The sequence below is a fragment of the Suncus etruscus genome, chromosome 14 (genome assembly GCF_024139225.1).
Source record: "Suncus etruscus isolate mSunEtr1 chromosome 14, mSunEtr1.pri.cur, whole genome shotgun sequence".
NCBI classification, from domain to species: domain Eukaryota; kingdom Metazoa; phylum Chordata; class Mammalia; order Eulipotyphla; family Soricidae; genus Suncus; species Suncus etruscus.
The window spans coordinates 68,692,194-68,712,146 of NC_064861.1; the positions used below are offsets into that span (position 1 = coordinate 68,692,194).

General features: G+C 49.2%; 1 protein-coding gene across 1 annotated transcript; it reads left to right on the forward strand.

Annotated features, from left to right (window-relative positions):
- The first annotated feature begins 4,292 nt into the window (after positions 1–4,292).
- On the forward strand, positions 4,293–17,647 carry GABARAPL2 (GABA type A receptor associated protein like 2). The gene is made up of 4 exons (XM_049786483.1): positions 4,293–4,468; positions 4,780–4,835; positions 7,103–7,275; positions 17,035–17,647. Exons 1-4 carry the CDS (start codon positions 4,435–4,437, stop codon positions 17,126–17,128), a joined length of 357 nt encoding a protein of 118 aa, XP_049642440.1. The 5' UTR covers positions 4,293–4,434; the 3' UTR covers positions 17,129–17,647.
- Positions 17,648–19,953: the final 2,306 nt, after the last annotated feature.

Sequence of the window (19,953 nt, forward strand, 5' to 3'; positions counted from 1 at the left end):
GGAATGACATACCAGGTGGGGTACTTGTCCTGCACACAACCTGGGTTCAGTCCTCAGCACTCTATATAGTTTTCTGAGGGCAAAGCTAAGGGTAAGCACTGAGTGGTGCTGAGTGTGGCGAAAATCAAACCAAGAACAACAAAAAGAAAAATGAAATTTGGGATAGTATAAATAGTACAGTTGATAGGGCAGTTGCCTTGTATGTGACTCACCAGAGTTTGACCCCAGGCTCCCCATATAGTCCCTGTGCTCCTCTAGGAGTGACCCATGAGTGCAAAGCCCAGAGTAAACCTTGAGGACTACCGGGTAGGACCCAAAACAAAGAAACTAAAAGCAGGAGATAATAATAAAAGACATACATTGACCATCCTTGAAGTTTTTGGGTGCCTGGGAGGTTGACTCTTTCCCTGAAAAAGTGTGCTAAGCTGTTTTCTGTGCACTGGGCTGCCCTTGCTCTGGGCTGCACTGATCAATTGTGTAAGGGAAGTAGCTCTCTGGTACATTTCCTGAATCTTGCATTGACTCACTATCAGATGAAAATTACCATCTTCAGTTTTTTGTTTTTTTTTTTTTCAGTTTTTAAGCTGATTTGGAGAACCAGAGAGATAACTTAATCTCAGGCAAAGCAGGGTCCCTGAGCAAGGCGGGTAACAACCCCTGAATGCCACTAACTGTGTCCAATAACAAATAAAAATCAAACAAAATGAAAATCCACTTGAAAATTAAGTTTTTCATTTTTCACTTACTCTAGTTGATCTCATATGATTCAAGAGCTCTAAGAGTTTCTCTTCTGCACTTGAGATGCACAGACCATTCGCTTATTCTGCATCTTCCCTTGGATGTAGCTCTTGGATATCTCAGACTAAATATACCCCAAATTGAACTTTTATTTTTGGTTTGTTTTGGAGCCACACTCAGCAATACTCAATACTTACTGCACTCAGAAATCACTCCTGGTGGTTAATGGGGGACCATATGAGGTTCTGGGGATTGAACATGGATTGGCTGCTTGCAAGACAAGCTCTCTTTCTGTGGTACTATCTGCCCCTGCTTTTTTGGGGGGATATACAAAGTATGGTCAGGGTTTATTCCTGGCTTAGTGTTGAGGGATCACTTCTGTCAGAGCTCAGGGGAACCTGTGAGGGACAGGGAATTAAACCTGGGCCCTCCACATGCAGGGCAAGTACTTTTTTTTTATTTGTTTTGTTTTTTTGGGCCACACCTAGTGACGCTTAGGGGTTACTCCTGGCTATTCGCTCAGAAATCGCTCCTGGCTTGGAGGACCATATGAAACCCCTGGGGGATTTAACTTCAGTCCATCCTAGGTTAGCTTGTGCAAGACAAATGCCCTACTGCTTGGGCCACAACTCTGACCCAAGGCAAGTACTTTTTTGTTTGTTTGTTTGAGCACACCTGGCGACACTCAGGGGTTACTCCTGGCTCTGTATTTGAAATCACTCATGGCAGGCTTGGGGATCATATGGGATGCCCGGTTGGTAGAGTGCAAGGTAAATGCTTTCCCCACTGTGCTATTGCTCTGACCCTAAGGCAAGGGCTTTACCCACTGTAGTAACTTTCAAGCCCTTAAAATCAAACTCTTCTTTTTTGTTTGTTTGTTTTTGATTTTGGGTCACACCCGGAAGCGCTCAGGGGTTACTCCTGACTCCATGCTCAGAAATTGCTCCTGGCAGGCTTGGGGGACCATATGGGATGCTGGGATTTGAACCACCATCCTTCTGCATGCAAGGAAAATCCCTTACCTCCATGCTATCTCTCCATCCCCCCCCCCCAATACAATTTCTCCAAGTCCCTCCACTGACATCTCATTCTCCATAAAATTCAAAGTTCCCAGTGTTACCCTTCCCCAACTTCCTGCCTATCTCACCTGGAGAGGGAGACCCTTTCATAGCTGGGAGGGGTCTGTGATTGGTAATTTAAGGGGGTAGAGTCAGAGAGAGGCTCCTCAAGAAAGATGCAGGATGGAGAGAGACAGGTTGGGTGCAGAGAGGCTGATTAGCTTAGAAGCCATGTGAGATATGCACATGGTAGTTAGGGCCTTATTAATAAAACTTCATGGGGCCGGAGAGATAGCATGGAGATAGGGCGTTTGCCTTTCATGCAGAAGGACAGTGGTTCAAATCCTGGCATCCCATATAGTCCCCTGAGCCTGCCACTAGCGATTTCTGAGCACAGAGCCAGGAGTAACCCTTGAGCGCTGCCAGGTGTGACCCAAAAACAGACAAACAAAAAACAAAAAACAAAAAAAAGAAGGAAAAACTTCATGTCTCCTGAGACCTGACTGCTGTGGATCCTTTCTTCACCATCACCCTGATACCTATAGATCCACTGTAGGGCTGCAGGCGCTGAAAGGCCTCACCATCCTCTTTCTATCCATGTACCTCAAGGACTATATAATCAATAATTAATACAACACCTGATGCTGGAGAGCTCAACAAGATGAACAGATGTGGGAAGCCTGGCTTCAATATCCCCACATTGCCTATGAACCCCACCCCCCAGTAGCGATTGGAGTAACTCAAGAGTACAGAGCCTGAAGTAGCCTCAAAGTATTGTTGGGTGTGATAAAACACACACATATACAAATAAACAAGTTCTTTTGTTTGTTGGTTTTGTTTTTTTGGTCATACCCAGCAGCACTCAGGGGTTACTCCTGGCTCTACACTCAGAAATCGCTCCTGGCAGGCTTGGGGGACCATATGGTATGCCGGGATTTGAACCACCGTCCTTCTGCATGCAAGACAAACACCCTACCTCCATGCTATCTCTCCAGCCCCAAATAAACAAATTCTTCAAGTAGAGTTCAAAGTTCAAAATAGTTTTGTTCTATAGCCCTTTGATCTCCATCTGACACTCTATACTCCCCTAGTCTACTCTGGCTCCTTCCTGTAGAAAATTTACAAAACACTTGACCCTAATTAGCATAAGTCCCACCATCACTGAGGGAATGGGCCCTACTTTATTTTTCTAATATGACACCTAACATATTTCTTTGGCTTTCCCACTAACATGCAAAGTCAATAAGAGCAACTCTATTGTCTCTACCATTCAGTTTCTCCTTAACCCTTAGAACAGTTCCTCTGGTAAACGATCACAATCATGTTAAAGTAGAAAACTGAAAACTTTTTCATTTCATTACAAACAAACAAGCAGAACCCTGGGGTTTAGCTCTTGGGAGTGCATGCCTCACCTCTCTGTCTGAGACCCTGGGTGTGATCCCTAGTGGCACAAATAATCACCACCACCTCCACAACAACAACAAAACCTACAATGATTGCCCAGAGACCCACAAGTTTAAAATGACAAAGATACTTTCAGAGCGAAACAGGCATCCACAGCATCCTTCAGGAATTTCATTTGGAGGAAATGATGAAAAATGATGTTGAAACCTAAAGGACAGAGGCATCAAAAGCACGTGGCCCAGGTCATGTGCCTGAGTAAATATTCTGGTCTCAGCATCACCAGCTGGTAAACAGAAGGTGACCTGGAGCTCACACCTCTTATGACTGCTGGAAAGAAATAAATGACATCACTGGGATTGTCAAAACATGAGTCCTGGCAGGTGACACACACTCTCAAACAGGATCAGCTTGGGGCTGCTGAACCAAGGAGCCCAACCCATTGAGCCTGGTTAGCTGCTGTCATGACCAACCATTAAGGTGGGTGGTGGTGTCTTAACTCTTTAACTCCTGTGCCAGTTAAGGCTAAGGAGTTCCTCATGATCAGGAGAGGTGATACCCTCCTCCAAGAGAACATTTGGGCTACTTTTACTTAGATGCTTCTTCTAGCACTCATTCATGAATAAAAGGAGATGACAGAATCTGCTTAAACTTAGCCTCTGGATCTTAGCATCCTTGCTGCAGGACATCCAAATGATCCTAAATACCACGCTTCAAAGGACTGCATGCCCTAGGAGCACCCCGATTCTGGGCTCCACCGTCCAACCCTCACCACCCTCAACAACATCCATCAGAACACTCCTTTTTTCTCATTCACGTTTCTCCGCCTAATCCTCCGCTCCCCTAACCTGACCTCCTCCTCCTCAAGTCCTCTTCTTGTGCAGGCCCTAAATTCTTTTTCCCATCACCCTCACCCCCATCACCCCTAGAAGCCGCCTCCCTCCACCAGCACTACGACGCTCCCTAGACAGACAGAGCCCGGGTCTCCGGCCTCGGAGGCAGGGAGGGCAGCGCTTCCGCGTTAGGCCCCGCCCCGGCCAACTGCGCAGGCGCGGGAAGCCCCGCCCCCGTCCGTTGCTAGGCTCCGGCGCCGGAAGTCCCGCCCGCCGTGTACTCCCGGTCGCCTCCTCCGCCGCCGCCGCCGCCGCCGCTGCCGTCGTTGTTGTTGTTGTGGTCGGTGCGCTGAGCTCCGCGGCTCTCCCCGGGCCGGCTGCGTCCCTTCCCCGCCGCCGCCGCCATGAAGTGGATGTTCAAGGAGGACCACTCGCTGGGTGAGAGCGCTCGCACCGGGACCCGGGCGGCGGCTGGGCCCCCTCCCCCACTCGGGCGGCCTGAGCTGGGCCGGGTCGGGTCGGGTCGGGTCGGGCCGGGACGCCAAGCTGGGCCACGGTCACCGCCGCCCCCAGGATCCAGAGCCATCCTCCGCGCACCCTGCCCGGAGCCGGAGGGACACGGGATCCGGACGCCCAGAAGAGGGCCCTGGTCTGGGAGTAGGAATTGGGATGTAGTGGGGTGCGGGCAGGCAAGCGGAGGGCGCCCCCCAAAACGACCCCGTCAGCGCCGTGTGTCTCCTCTCTCCCAGAACACAGAATCGTGGAATCCGCGAAGATCCGAGCGAAGTACCCCGATCGGGTTCCGGTAAGCAAGTGTCGGGGCTCCCCGCCCCCCTCCTTCACCTGCCTGTCCCTCCCCAGCTCCCTTGGGGGTCGGGTGCAGGCCCCCTTTTGCCACGGGTGGGTTTGTGCGTGCTGCCTCCGTGGTCAGCAGTCGCCACACAGTGGCCCTGGTTGGGTTGGATTGGGTAGGGTCCCCCCCACTACACACACACACACACACACACCCCAAGGAACGTCCTGGTCCAGTCGAGGGGCTCTGGCTGGTGCTGTTCAGGAGGCCCCAGTGCTGAAGCTGCCGATCTAGGCCAGCAGCCTCTCCAGCGCTCCCTGGCCAATTATGTAAGGACGATGTTCTAGGCCGGGCAACAGGTCACACTCAGTCTACTGCCACTTTTGGGGAACCCAGGGTGGAGGAGAATGATGGCTCGGCTCTTGGCAGAGTGGTTCTTAAGTGTCCCCCTGACATGGGTCTTGAACTTGGAACATCATCTCTCCTGTGCCTCTCCTAATCTAAAGAAATCCCTCGGTGGGAGCTGTTGCTAACATCCCCTTCTCCTGTGTAGGGTCCCCCCCCCCCCTTAATCAGTAGTAAACATAGTCGTGGTTGTCTTCCGTGGGAGGGGAGCTGCTTTCTGTTACTGACTTTTAGAGGATGTCTAGTCCTGTTGTTACAGCCTCTTGGTTTGTGAAAAATTACTTTGGAGACCCAGCAGGAGGGACGAAAGATTTGAGATCTAGTTCTGAGAACAGCAACAGGCCAAATGGGTGCTTTTGGTTCCAGGCCAGGAGTGCCAGTCACTCCATTAGATTGTAGTTCTGGGGGCCGGAGAGATAGCATGGAAGTAGAGCGTTTGCCTTTCATACAGGGACAGTGATTCTTAGTCCCGGCGGCATCCCATATGGTGCCTGCCAGGGGCGATTTCTGAGCGTAGAGCCTGGAGTAACTCCTGAGCACTGATGGGTGTGGCCCAAAAACCAAACAAAAACAAAAACAGATTGTAGTTCTGGTCTCCAGGTGTTTCCTTGAGATGGTGATTCCCCTGCAGACTGAAGGGTGACTCCTGCCGGGGTCCTGGAGTTCCAGGGTGGAGTTGAAATCCTCATGATTTATTTAGTTAGTTTTTGGGTCACACCCAGCAGTGCTCAGCGGTACTCTTGGCTATCTGCTCAGAAATAGCTCCTGGCAGGCACGGGGGACCATATGGAACACTTGGATTTGAACCAGCCACCTTGGGTCCTGGATTGGATGCTTGCAATGCAAACACCGCTGTGCTATCTCTCCGGCCCCAAATTCTTTATTTTTTTTTTTTTTTTGTTTATTTTTGGTTTTGGGTCACAGGGGTTACTCCTGGCTCTATGTTCTGAAATCGCCCCCAGCAGGCACAGGGGACCATATGGGATGCCGGGATTCGAACCACTGTCCTTCTGCATGAAAGGCAAACACCTTACCTCCGTGCTATCTCTCTGGCCCCAGAATTCTTTTTTTTTTTTTTTTTTTAATGTTTGTTTTTGTGTGTTTGACTCTACACTCAGGAATCACTCCTGGTGGTGTTCTGGGGACTATGTGGGATGCTGGGGATTGAGCCCAGGTCAACCGCATGCAAGGCAAATGCCCTCCTCGCTGTACTATTGCTCCGACCTCTCGTTATCTATTCTTGAGACTGTTGGACAGCATGGGGGAAAGCTTTGTAATAAGGGCTGAGATCAGGAATGAGAAATAGAATCACTGACCACAAAAAAGCACTTACCAATTCCCTGTAACTCATTTATATTGGTGTGTGTGTGTGTTTGTGTTTGTTTTGGGGGCCACACAGGATGATGCTCAGGAGTTACTCCTAGTTTCCTCAGGAATTAACTCCTGGAGGGATGTGGGATGTGCGGAATTGAACCTGGGTTGGCTGTATGCAAGGCAAGTGTCCTTGCTGTTGAGCTCTCTCCTATCCTTGTATGGGCTCTTAACCTCTGGAGCACTGATTCCTAAACTCTTTCCAGTTATGGCCTCTTTCTGATCTTTGTTAATCCTCTCCCCTGTAGTTGACCCCCTAATTTCAATCTCTGGCCCCCTGATTTTATGCACTTTTCATTTGAGGCCTCCTGAGAATGTCCTGGGAACACACTGGAGGGTCATTTGGTTCTCAGTGCAGAAGTGCTGCTCCAGAGTCTAGTTCTGTGAGCCTGGGGCACACTTGCTCCTGATAGGCGGTTTCTTACCCCCTTGCCCATACTGTACACTGGCTATGGACTGCAGGCGGCCCAGGCCTTGGTTCTGACCTCTCTTTGCGTCCCCAGGTGATTGTGGAGAAGGTGTCGGGCTCTCAGATTGTGGACATTGACAAACGGAAGTATCTGGTTCCATCTGACATTACTGTGGCTCAGTTCATGTGGATCATCAGGAAAAGGATCCAGCTTCCTTCGGAAAAGGCCATCTTCCTGTTTGTGGATAAGACAGTTCCACAGTCCAGGTGAGAAATCGGCACTATTCTGTCTTGCCCTTCTGCTGGCTGCATACAGAATTTTGAACTGGGAGGCCAGAAAAGGCTTCATGGTCCTGAGTAGACAGACGTCTGACTTTGAATTTCCTGCTGTTGTCAGGAGTTCCAGGAATGGGAGAATGGTCTAGAGCAGTGGTCCTCAAACTTTTTAAACAGGGGCCCAGTTCACTTTCCCTCAGACCGTTGAGGCCGGACTATAGTAAAAACAAAAAATTTGAACAAATTCCAATGCATACTGCATATATCTTATTTTGAAGTGAAGAGACAAATGGGAACAAATACAATGTGTGGCCCGCGGGCCATACTTTGAGGACCACTGGTCTAGAGTATATGGGAATTAATGTTAAGAAAACAGAGGAGGGGCCGGGTGGTGGCGCAAGAGGTAAGGTGCCTGCCTTGCCTGCGCTAGCCTTGGACGGACCGCGGTTCGATCCCCCGGCGTCCCATATGGTCCCCCAAGCCAGGAGCGACTTCTGAGCGCATAGCCAGGAGTAACCCCTGAGCGTTACTGGGTGTGGCCCAAAAACCAAAAAAAAAAAAAAAAGAAAAGAAAAAAGAAAACAGAGGAGGGGCCGGGAAGGTGGCGCTACAGGTTAGGTGTCTGCCTTGCAAGTGGATGGACCGCGGTTCGATCCCCCGGTGTCCCATATGGTCCCCCCAAGCCAGGGGTGATTTCTGAGCACATAGCCAGGAGTAACCCCTGAGCTTCAAACGGGTGTGGCCCAAAAACCAAAAAAAAAAAAAAAGAAAAGAAAACAGAGGAAAAAGGGGACGGAGCTATAGCACAGCGACAGGGCATTTGCCTTGCACGCAGCTGACCCAGCACAGACCCTGGATTTGATTTCCAGCATCCCATGTGGTCTCCCAGCCTGCCAGGAGTGATTTCTGAGCACAGAGCCAGGAGTAACCACTGAGCACCACTGAGTGTGGCTTAAAAAACAAAACAAAACAAAAAACATAATAAAATCCTGAACTTTCCCTCCCTAGAGTAAAGTAAAATCCAGGTGAACTCTTAACTTCAGATTCCCAAGCATTCTTTTTTTTTCTCCCCGCCCCAGCTCCCAAGAATTCTTTACTGTAGCTGAAGTCTGACTTAGACCTAAGACCTAAGACCCGAGTAGAACAGAAGCCAGTAGAACAGAAGCCAGCTCTTTGGGGCTAGAGCAATAGCACAGTGGGCAGGGCATTTGCCTTCAATCTCCGGCGTCCCATATGGTCTCCTGAGCCTAACAGAAGCAGTTTCAGATTGTAGAGCCAGGAATAACCCCTGAGCGCTACCGGGTGTGGGCCCTTCCATAATAAAAATTGAGAGGAATCCTCTCTGTACAGGCTCACTCAGATAGTCTCCCCAAACTCAGATTCACATCATTGTGAAAAACTCAGATCCAGGTCATGGTCGGTCTGGTAAAATGGGTAAGGAAAACTGAAGTCTCTTTACAGACTGACACCACCCCCAGGAACTTCCCAATCTGAATGGCAGAGCAACCAACCCCTCGCTCTGGTGGTGCTGCCTGGGAGAGTCCTTGGGAAGATTCAGGGCCTGTTTCTGGCAGAGGTTTTACAGTTCTCTGCTGTGGTGAACAGCCCTGCATTAGTTCCCCCTGTGCTGAGGAAAATGAACTTGCGGCATCTACATTCCTGGTCAGTCCTTTCCCGTTATTGTCTGTGCACTTCTAGGCCTCTTGCCAAAGGTGGCCCCTTCCCGAGTGTGAGTTGCTGGCTGCTGCTCATTCCAGTCACCCAGATTAAGTCTCATGGGTTACACCTCAGAAGTAGTGCTTCTCAAGGCTAAGCTTTGTTTTGTTGTTTGTTTTTGCTTTTGCTTTCTGGGCCACACCCAGCTGTGCTCAGACTTCACTCCTAGCTCAGGGATTGCTTCTGGCTGCACTGGGCATGAAACCTGAGCCAGCTGCAAGCAAGGCCTTCCTTGGTATACTATCTTTGGACCCCTGAAATACATTTTAGGAGTCCTGGGTACCAGCTCCTTGTGATCATGCTGTTCCTTTTGAAAATCCTTGAAAGCAGCAGAAGAGTCCCCAAGTTTTTGTCCTACAAAGGAAGGGCATATGGACTTCTGTTTTCCACCGTGTCTACCTCCAGTGCTTGGAAGAGAGACAAGGAGGCTCTTCCAGCAGGCAATTTTTTGCCCGAGGAGAGAGGAAACTGCTTTAGGTTTACTGTGTACCTTGGTTCTAAAGCTGAGGTGTTGCCTGAGGTGATCACACTGCCATGGCAGCTCATCTTGAAGGAAGCCCTAGTGCCCGGGGTCACTGCACATTTCTGCAGTGGTAGGGCAGGAAGTAGATGGCTCCGCATTAGCCCAGAATGTACTTCCTCTCCCCTCTGGTGTTGAAGGAAATGCAAGGTGCTGCTGGGGCATTCCAGGTGCTCTGATGCCTGAGTTTATTTAACCTGCAGTTAAATGGCTGCAGGTCCTGGTGTGGGCAAATCCCCCACCCCCTCCATTATTCCTGAGCTAGAAATAGGATTGGAAATGGACAGGAATCGATTCTTAGGGCACCAGACACTACTCCAGAGTCATTTACTGTCCCAGAGTTGGGCCTGAGGCATAGATCAGCTGTGATTGGAGAGGCTAAGCAGGCCTGTGTTTGGCCCAGTTACTGTCTTACTGCCCCATAACTAGTGCAGGGGCAGGAAGTGGTTATTCTTTTTGTTTTGAGGCCACACCCATCAACACTCATGGGTTATTCCTGGCTCTGCGCTCAGAAATTGCTCCTGGCTCAGGGAACCATATGGGCTGCTGAGAGGATCAAACCTGGTTATTCTAAGAGCAAGGCAAATATCCTACCTGCTTCCCTGCTGTGCTTTTGCTATGGCACCTGAAGAGAGTTTTTTTTTTTTTTTTTTTTTGGTTTTTGGGCCACACCTGGCAGTGCTCAGGGGTCACTCCTGGCTGTCTGCTCAGAAATAGCTCCTGGCAGGCACGGGGGACCATAAGGGACACCAGGATTTCGAACCAACCACCTTTCGTCCTGGATCGGCTGCTTGCAAGGCAAACGCCGCTGTGCTATCTCTCCGCCCCCCCCCCTTTTTTTTTTAAATTTTTGGGTTGCTCAGGGTTTACTCCTGGCTCTACGCTCAGAAATTGTTCCTGGAAGGCTTGGGGGACCATATGGGATGCCAGGATTCGAACCACCTTCCTTCTTCATGCAAGGCAAATGCCCTATCTCCATGCTATCTGGCCCCGAGAGTTGGTTTTTTTTTTTTTTTTTTTAACTTTGTTTACTGATTGATTGCTTTTTTGCCACACCCAGTGGCCCTCAGGGGTTACTCCTGGCTCTACAACAGGGGTCTCAAACTCAATTTACCTGGGGGCCGCAGGAGGCAAAGTCGGGGGATTTCGCATACCGAATATTCGCAAAAATAAAAAATCACATTAGTGAGAAAAAATATTGCAAAAAATCGCAGTAAACATTTGCATACCTGGACCGGAACTGCTTGGGGTATGCAAATGTTTAATGCGATTTTTTTCTTACTAATGCGATTTTTTTATTGCGATTATTCGGTAAGTGAATAATCGCGAATACTGCGATATTTGAAGGCCACAAAATGTACGGAGGGCCGCAAACGGCCTGTGGGCTGTGAGTTTGCGACCCCTGCTCTACACTTAGAAATTGCCCCCTGGCAGGGAGAGGGACCAAATGGGATATGCTGCATGCAAGGCAAATGCCTTACCACTGTGCTATCTCTCTGTTTCCTGAAAGGGATTAATCTTTTATTTATTTATTTATTTTTGGTTTTTTGGGTCACATCCAGCAGCGCTCAGGAGTTACTCCTGGCTCTATGCTCAAAAATCGCTCCTGGATGGGGCCGGGCAGTGGCGCTGGAGGTAAGGTGCCTGCCTTGCCTGCGCTAGCCTAGGACGGACCGCCGTTCGATCCCCCGGCGTCCCATATGGTCCCCCAAGAAGCCAGGAGCAACTTCTGAGCGCATAGCCAGGAGTAACCCCTGAGCGTCACAGGGTGTGGCCCAAAAACCAAAAAAAAAAAAAAAAAAAATCGCTCCTGGCAGGCTCGGGGGACCATGTGGGATGCCAGGATTCGAACCACTGTCCTTTTGCATGCAAGGCAAACGCCTTACCTCCATGCTATCTCTCCGGGACTAGGGGTTAAACCACCTCGCTGGCCCCAGGGTTAATCTTAAAGACAAATCTCTGAGTTTTGGAGGTACTTTCAAGAACTCTACAGCTGTGCACTTTGAGGGAAGCCTGGTGTGACCCTAAGCACTGAGGCTAGAATATTCTCAGCACCACACTGCTAAGTGTGGCCAAGAAACCCAAATTTGTTCTTCACCCAGTCTGGTGACTCCCTGGGCCTTTTTTTGATAGATGGTAGTTTTTTTTTTTTTTTTTTTTTTTTTTGGTTTTTGGGCCACACCCGTTTGATGCTCAGGGGTTACTCCTGGCTATGTGCTCAGAAATCGCCCCTGGCTTGGGGGGACCATATGGGACGCCGGGGGATCGAACCGCGGTCCGTTCCTTGGTAGCGCTTACAAGGCAGACACCTTATCTCTAGCGCCACCTTCCCGGCCCCGATAGATGGTAGTTTAACTGTCCCAGGGACTCTGCCACTCTGGCTTCTGAGGCTGTTAGTTTAGTCTTTTTTTTTTTTTAATCAGCTCTTTGCTGTCTCCTCTGGGAAGCTTGGAGCTTCCCCTGACCTTCCCCCTGTACCTGCAGCAGGAATCCAGGCCTTTAGGGTTAGCAACCAGACTGATCTGCCATGACCTCCTTCACTTACTCCGCCTACACAGGGTGTGGTGCAATCATCACTGGGCAAGTGTCCTAATCAGGGTTTAGTTAGAAAGGTAGATTCTGGAAATAGAGGCAGCTTTCTGTTTGACTAGTTCGTGTTTTTTACAGTAGATGGGAAGACTCCCATTTGCCTTTTCTGGTTTAACATTAGAAAGTTAAGTTCGGGGCCTGGAGAGATAGCACAGCTGCATTTGCCTTGCAAGCAGCCGATCCAGGACAAAAGGTGAGATCCAGGACAAAAAGGTGATTGGTTTGAAACCCGGTGTCCCATATGGTCCCCCATGCCTGCCAGGAGCTATTTCTGAGCAGACAGCCAGGAGTAACCCCTGAGCACCGCAGGGTGTGGCCCAAAAACCAAAAAAAAAAAAAAAAAAAGTTAAGTTCAGGGCCGGAGAGGTAGCATGGAGGTAAGGTGTTTGCCTTCCATGCAGGACTGTGGTTCGAATCCTGGCATCCCATATGGTCCCCTGAGCCTGCCAGGAGTGATTTCTGAGCTTAGAGCCAGGAGTAATGCCTGATAACTGCCAGGTGTGACCCCCCCCCCAAAAAAAAAAAAATTAAATTCAGGGATTGGTGCCTCTGTCAGCAGTTTGGCCAAAAATGAAAGGGAAACTGTCCTGTGCTAACAGGCTATGAGAGGGGAAAAGTGTGTTTGTGGTGGCACCAGTTTTTTATTTTTTTCTTGGTCCTCCTTTTTTTGTTGTTGTTTTTTGTTTTGGGGCTACACCCAGTGGTGCTCAGGGGTTACTCTTGGCTATCTGCTCAGAAATAGCTCCTGGCTGTCACGGGGGGGGGGGGGGGGGGACCATATGGGATGCCAGGTTTCGAACCAACCATCTTAGGTCCTGGATCGGCTGCTTGCAAGGCAAACACCGCTGTGCTATCTCTCCGGCCCCCTTGGTCCTTGTTTTTAGAACAGTCTTGATAATCCTGTGTAAAATACAAAGGTGAATGGGGTCAGTAATAGTACAGTGGGGAGTGTTTGCCTTGCACTCAGCTGACCCTGATTTCAATCCTCAGCTTCCCATATGGTCCATCAAGTTCACCAGGGTTGATCCCAGAGCACAGAGCCAGGAGTAAACCCTGAGCACTGCTGGGCATGGCTCAAAAAAGAAAAAACTTAGACATGTGAGTGCATTATTAACTCTCAAGATATTTAACTGGTAGCACACTGTGCTGCTTGAGATAATGTCTCAATTTTGGGATGCCTAAGAACAGGCTGATTGCATCTGTAGGAGTGTGTCTGTACCAAATAAAACTTTGATAAAGGGAGCATCCAGTGGTTTTAGATCCTCCATGTCCTTCGCTGCTTAACTTAGACTGAGGTGTCTGTCCTTGAGTACAGCCTTGGCCTTCAGATTGCACCCCACGGTCAGGACAGGGTGTGATCCCCAGCAGAGGGTGGTCTGGCATGCAGTGGTCAGATAGCTGCACGGCCTCCTGCACTTGCCCTCGGTGAGCCCCCATTCCTTGGGAGTCGTGTGGCTTGACTGATACTTGCCCATCGCTGTTACCTCCTCCTGGCTGTGTCCCCCTCTGAAAGGCTTCTTGACTGTGGTGAGGAAAAGAGGATTTGTCTGGATCTGAATGGAGGGTTGGGTTTTAGGTTTTAAGGAACAGACCAGAGAGATGGTTCAGCGAGCAGAGCGCTCGCAGGCAACTTGGCTTAATCCCCAGCATTACTATGTCTGCTGAGCACTGCTGGGTACTCCCCCCAAACTCTGAGCAAGGGATTAGCCCCCAGCACCACTAAGTGTGACCTAAATACCAAAAACAACAATAACCACAACAAAAAGTGCCTGAATCTTAGGGGCCAGTTGAGATTCATTTCAATGTACTTGATGTTCTGGCTCCAATGAGAGGATTTGCTGTAGGAGCTCCCTAGTCCTCTGCCAGCCTCTGCTCTGAAGATGGCAGCGTCCTGTGTCTGGTTGCATTCTTGTATGAGTGCAGGTCTCAGATGTGATCCAGTGTGTGGACATCAGAGCCCCTGCCATGTCCAGAAAACCTGGCAGTGGCTGCTGAACACTGGGCAACTCTGAGGGATGGTCCACCTCATTCAGGATCCAGCAGGACAGGTGGCTTCTGTGTCTCCTCTGCACGTTGGTCCCACTGTCCTAGCAGTCACCTTTAAAGATGTGTTGAGCCTGTGTTTGTGGTCTAGTTCTGATTCCAGTTCCCAAGGGTTGATTTCGTTCAGATCTTCCTGTCAGATGCCCCTTTCATGGCCTCCAGGGAAACCTTGAAATTCGGGTTCGTCACAGCCTGCTGAATGGTGTTTGTAGCTGCCGGCAGTATATGTAGTGTTGATTTTCAAGTTCCTTGACTGAAGAGTCTGAGAACACACCAAGTTCTGCTGGCCACTCTAGTTGTTGGGTGACACACATGGTGAAATGAACCCTCAGACATAGCCTCCCACATCTGTGAGAGAGGCCAGTGGTGTTGGTCTCTCTTGGGGATCAGGCTTAATCTACCAAACCCTAAATGCAACCTGCCATAGTGTTGCTGCAAGGGTGCAGCATTGTTGGAAGGAAGGGCATCTTCAGAAGGTTCTGGGAACTGGCATCCAAGCAAGGCTGCCCAGGCACCCACGTTCTGGGTGAATGATCTCGCCCCTTCTTGTCTGCACTATGGAGGACGGTGCCTGTCCCCTAATGATTGGCAGAGCCTGTCTAAGGAGCACTTAACTTTGATGTTCTAATTAGGTTATTTTTGAAGGGATAAGCCTCTAATGTCTCAGGCATTGGGTAAACAGATAAATCCAAGTTTTACTTAGAAGATGACGAATCTTGAGACAGCAGTGAGAAACCTGAGCCTGGGAGCCGCCCTGCTCCAGGAGGATCCTGGCTATCCCCATCCCCATCCCCATCCAGAGTCTAGTGGCTCCAGCTCATTAACCAGCACCCCTGGGTAATGAAGAGGTGCTGTGGTGAGTGGGTCTCTTCCAGGACCCCTGCACATGCACCCATTGTTGCAGCTTACTCCCTTCCACATTCTGAGGAGCTATGCTGGGCGGTCCAGTGTGGAAGGAGTGGACAGACTCAGCTCTCTGATGGCTCCTCAATCCATCTGCATGCCCTGTCAGTCCGCTCCTTTATGGAATCAATCATCTTTGGCTTTTTGTTTGTTTGTTTGTTTATTTTCTGGCCAGGGCTTGAACCTAGGCTCATATAAATGAGAAATGTGTACTCTGCGCCACATGCCTACTGCTATTCTTTAACACAGTAAAACAAACATGCTGGGCTGGAAGCTGGCCCAGCAGGCATTTACAGACTCACATATAGGGACCTGGTTCTGCCACTGGCTGTGTGGTCCCCCATGCACCTTTAGCTTTGACCCCCCCCCCCCCCAGTCAAAGGAAAAATACCTGGTTTGACCTCAGAATCTGCCCTGCTTTTCATGTACCCCATGCTGAGACCCCCAACCTCCACTCCAAGTGGCTCTTGAGACTGGGGACCCTCCTGCTATGCACTGGCCCCCAAGACCACTAGTGTCCAAGCAACTGTGTCTCAGTAGTAACTGGAAAGTTTTCTAGTAGCTTCATTACAGTGGAGGAGAAAGGTGAGATTATTTTACTTTACTCACGTGCTCTATATGAAATGTCAGTGCCTGATCAAGTCAGGTACTTTGCTCTTTTTTTTTTTTTTTTTTTTATGGTTTTTGGGTCATACTTGGCAGCGCTCAGGAGTTATTTTTGGCTCTATGCTCAGAAATCACTCCTGGTAGACTTGGAGGACCATATGGGATGCTGGGGTTCGAACCACCGTCCTTCTGCATGCAAGGCAAACACCTTACCTCCATGCCATCTCTCTGGCCTCATACTTTGTTCTCTTTAAATCTGCCTTTCTTCGAAGTCTTGTAAATGTGACACCTTCGCAGCCTGTCCCCACTCACACGGGAGTGTTTGCAGCTGACTTAGCCTGTGTTGGACTGTGCTGAGAGCCCAGGGAACTTGAGCCGCTCTTGGTCCCCTGCTGGGCTGGACCATCTCAGCCAGCCAACCTCCACCCCCAGCTCGTTGCCTCATCATCTCACCTTCCCATAAGGGCCTGCTGAGGAGCAGGACTGGGAACGGGAGAATTGTGGCTGCCTGCGCGTCCCCTCTCCCCCCGCAGTCCTTAAGAGCTGAGCAGCAGCCCCAATGCAGTTTGCTTGTAGCCTAGTTCCGTCAGCCCCATGCCTCTGTGTTTCTTGGTCTTTTGGGACCTGCATGGGCAGAGCCCAGTGGTGTATGGACAGGCCATACTCCTGTAGCACCTTGAAGCTTCCTTCTCAGGTCTGCATGCACCATGCTCCTCATCTCCTCTGTGGCCCAGGCGTGCATTCACTGTACTCCCTGTCTTCCCCCAGAGCTGGTTCAGCTCAGTTCCATGACATTAGTTCTGCTCCGTCTCTGCTGCAGTTTGGTTCGGGCAGACTCTTCCCTCCTACACATTTACTTTGACAGGAGCTATTTGTGGAGCTTTCTTAGGAAGGTTGGGCCGGGCCTCTTCTGATCCCCCATGCAAAGCAATGGCTTTTTTTTGGGGGGGGGGGGTATTTCATGTGAAGAAAATAACTTCCCTTAAGTGACACGTAGTGTTTTGGAGTGAAGCTTACACATGGGTCCAGGTCCACTTCCCTTGCTTGTGCTTGTGTTCATGCCTCCCTGAGGCAGCCTGAAGGAGGAGTGTGTGGGCCCCTGTGGGCTCCTTTGCCAACACTGGGATGGCAGCTTAGTTTCCTCATTGAATTGACTTGGAAAAAGCCCTTGGTTGGAAGGTGTTGCAGATGCTATGACCCTGAGGCAGGAGGAGGGAGATGTGCCCGCAGATTGATTCCCAGAAGCCGAATGCACCTTAATCCTTCCACGGCCCACGAGTGCAGGCGGCTGAGTACCCATTCCCTGCTTTCCATTCTGCTCCTCCTCCGTTCTGCCTACCCTGTCCTCAGCCTGTGTTTGTTCCTCCTTCCAGCCTAACGATGGGGCAGCTTTATGAGAAGGAAAAAGATGAAGATGGCTTCTTGTACGTGGCCTACAGCGGAGAGAACACGTTCGGTGGCTTCTGAGAGCCCCGTTGGGCCGGACAGGGTGCCCCAACCCCGCCATGCGTCATGTAAATAGCCGCCGCTTTGTTACCTTCCGGAACCTCTTCACATAGACCTGTTAGCGAGTTTGTAACTGGATTTAGTTCTTTAATATATTATTGGAAGGTTTTGTTTCCTTAGACTAGTAAATTATCATACAGAGTTTTATTTTGAGTTTTTCTCTTTTGTGCACTGTCCTCACGGCTGCCTTCCCCAGGACACTTGTCCCTCTGGGAGTCAGACCTAATGAAGGGATATCCGTATGGACGTGAGGTGGGTACATTGTCACAGGGAGGGAGGGAGAGCGACATGTAACGCTGGATTATGTTTGAAGTGTTAGATGGCTGAGTATTCAAAGCATCCAAATTAAATCCTTTGCAATCAGAATACTTGCTTCACTAGATTTTTGCCAACTGCCAATCATGTTGGACTGAACTAATCTGTTCCTTTCTGAAACTATTAAAGTAAATAATTAACAATAAAATTTCCTCTTATAAAGGCCTTGCGGTGTCATCATGTCCTTTATTTGCCCTTGTTTGGATGGGTCATTGAAGTAGGATAGGAGAAGGGTTTCAGGGCTGGAATGATATAGTACATTGGTAGGGCATTTGCTTTGCATGCCACTGACCCGAGATAGACCTGGATTTGATCTCTGGCATCCCATATGGTACTCTGAGTCTGCCAGAAGTGATGTCAAAGCGCAGAGCTAGGAGTAATCCCTGAGTGTGGCCCAAAAACCAAACCAAACAAAACAAAGAAGGGTTTAGGTGTATGGGGGTGGTGCAGAGAATTGTTTCCATCATTTTTTAAGTGTTTAATAAGTTACATTTTTAGATGTTAAGACCACAATAAGGTCTACATAGAGAAGTTCTGCTTTCTCCATACTCTAACCTCTGCCTGATGGGAAAAAAATTACTGGCTTTTTTTTTTTGGAGGGGGTCACACCCGGTGGCACTCTGGGGTTACTCCTGGTTCTGCGCTCAGAAATCGCTCCTGGCAGGCTTGGGACCATATGGGATGCTGGGATTCGAACCACTGTCCATCCTGAATCAGCTGCATGCAAGGCAAATGCCCTACCACTGCTCTCTCTGGCCCAAATTATTGGTTTCTTATTCTTCCCTGGGAATCTAACCCAGGGTTTCTACGAACAAGGCAAGTGCTCCTCTGTTGAGTTCCCTGGCCATTACTCTTTCTTATACAGAAGAAAACATTGCATACTCTCATACATTGCCTTTTCATTTAACAGTATATGCCCTGTTGCTCTTTACATGGGTTCTCAGAGCTTTTTTATTTATATATATATATATATATATCTTTTTTTTTTTTTTTTAAAGCTTTTTGGGCCTCACCCGGCGGCACTCGGGTTACTCCTGGTTCTCTGTTCAGAAATTGCTCCTGGCAGGCACTGGGGACCATATGGGATGCCAGGATTTGAACCACCGTTGGTCTTGGGTCGGCTGCTTGCAAGGCAAATGCCCTGCCACTATGCTAGCTCTCTGGCCCCAAGTCTGCAGCCTTTCATCGTTACTTAGTGTGCTGTGATAAATCACCTCCATGCAGTCTTTCACAGGAATCTCCAAGGATTGGTTCTCTGCACACTTTGTAAAAAAACAAGGCGAGGGCCCGGAGAGATAGCACAGCGGCGTTTGCCTTGCAAGCAGCCGATCGAGGACCAAAAGTGGTTGGTTCGAATCCCGGTGTCCCATATGGTCCCCCGTACCTGCCAGGAGCTATTTCTGAGCAGACAGCCAGGAGTAACCCCTGAGCAACGCCGGGTGTGGCCCCCCAAAAATAAAATAAAATAAAAAAACAAGGCGAAATGTTTCAGGACTCACAAATTCCATGATTTCTCTAAAGTTGTATATATGGAGCTGGAATTATAAAACAACAGGTAGGGTGCTTGCCTTACACACAGCCTACACGGGTTTGATTGATCTCTAGCACCAGGTAGAGTTCCCCAAAAACATTAGGAGTAATTGAATCCTGAGTTCAGAGCCAGAAGTAAGCCTTGAACACTGCTGGGTATGCCCCTTCCCCCCAAATAGTCATGCATGTCTCGGCCTGCCAGGAAAATGCCTCTAAGAAGAAATGTTTCATTTCCTAAAATCTTATTTCCTCTGTTGGGGGCCAGAGCCCTATATAGATCTTGATAATAAAAAAATGAGGGAAAACTGTCAAATGGGGGCTAGAGCAATATTACAGGGTAAGGTGCATGCCTTGCACAGGACTGACCCAGTTTCCATTCTTAGTATCCCATGTGGTCCCCTGAGCACTGCCAGGAGTAAGAGCCAGGAGTAACCTCAGAGCATTGCTGTTGTGACAACAAAAACAAAAACAAAAAGATAATTTTCAAACTTTTTCCCTTTTTATAGTGTGCTTCACAGAGCTGGAGCTCTGCCTCCTGTCTGAGGCACAAACAGGAATAAAAGCATTGACTACTCCTTTCTCCAGGAGCTTCCAGTCTGGTGATAGATAAGTCAGCACATAATCAAAGAATTACAAAGAATGTAGTGCTGTAACAGTATATCAGTGGAACAGAGAAGGAAATAGCTATTACCTATAAAGATTATTGAAAACAGAAGCTTTCCCTAATATCAATAAAAATAGATTTGGGAATCTGATTTTTTTGTTGTTGTTTTTGGGCCATACCTGATGACACTCGGGTTGCTCCTGGCTTGGGGGACCACATGGGATGCAGGGTATCAAACAGCGGTCCGTCCTAGGTTAGTGCCTGCAAAGCAAAGCCCTACTGCTGTGCCACCACTCTGGTCCTGGGAATCTGATTTTTAAAATGTGGTATCTTGTGG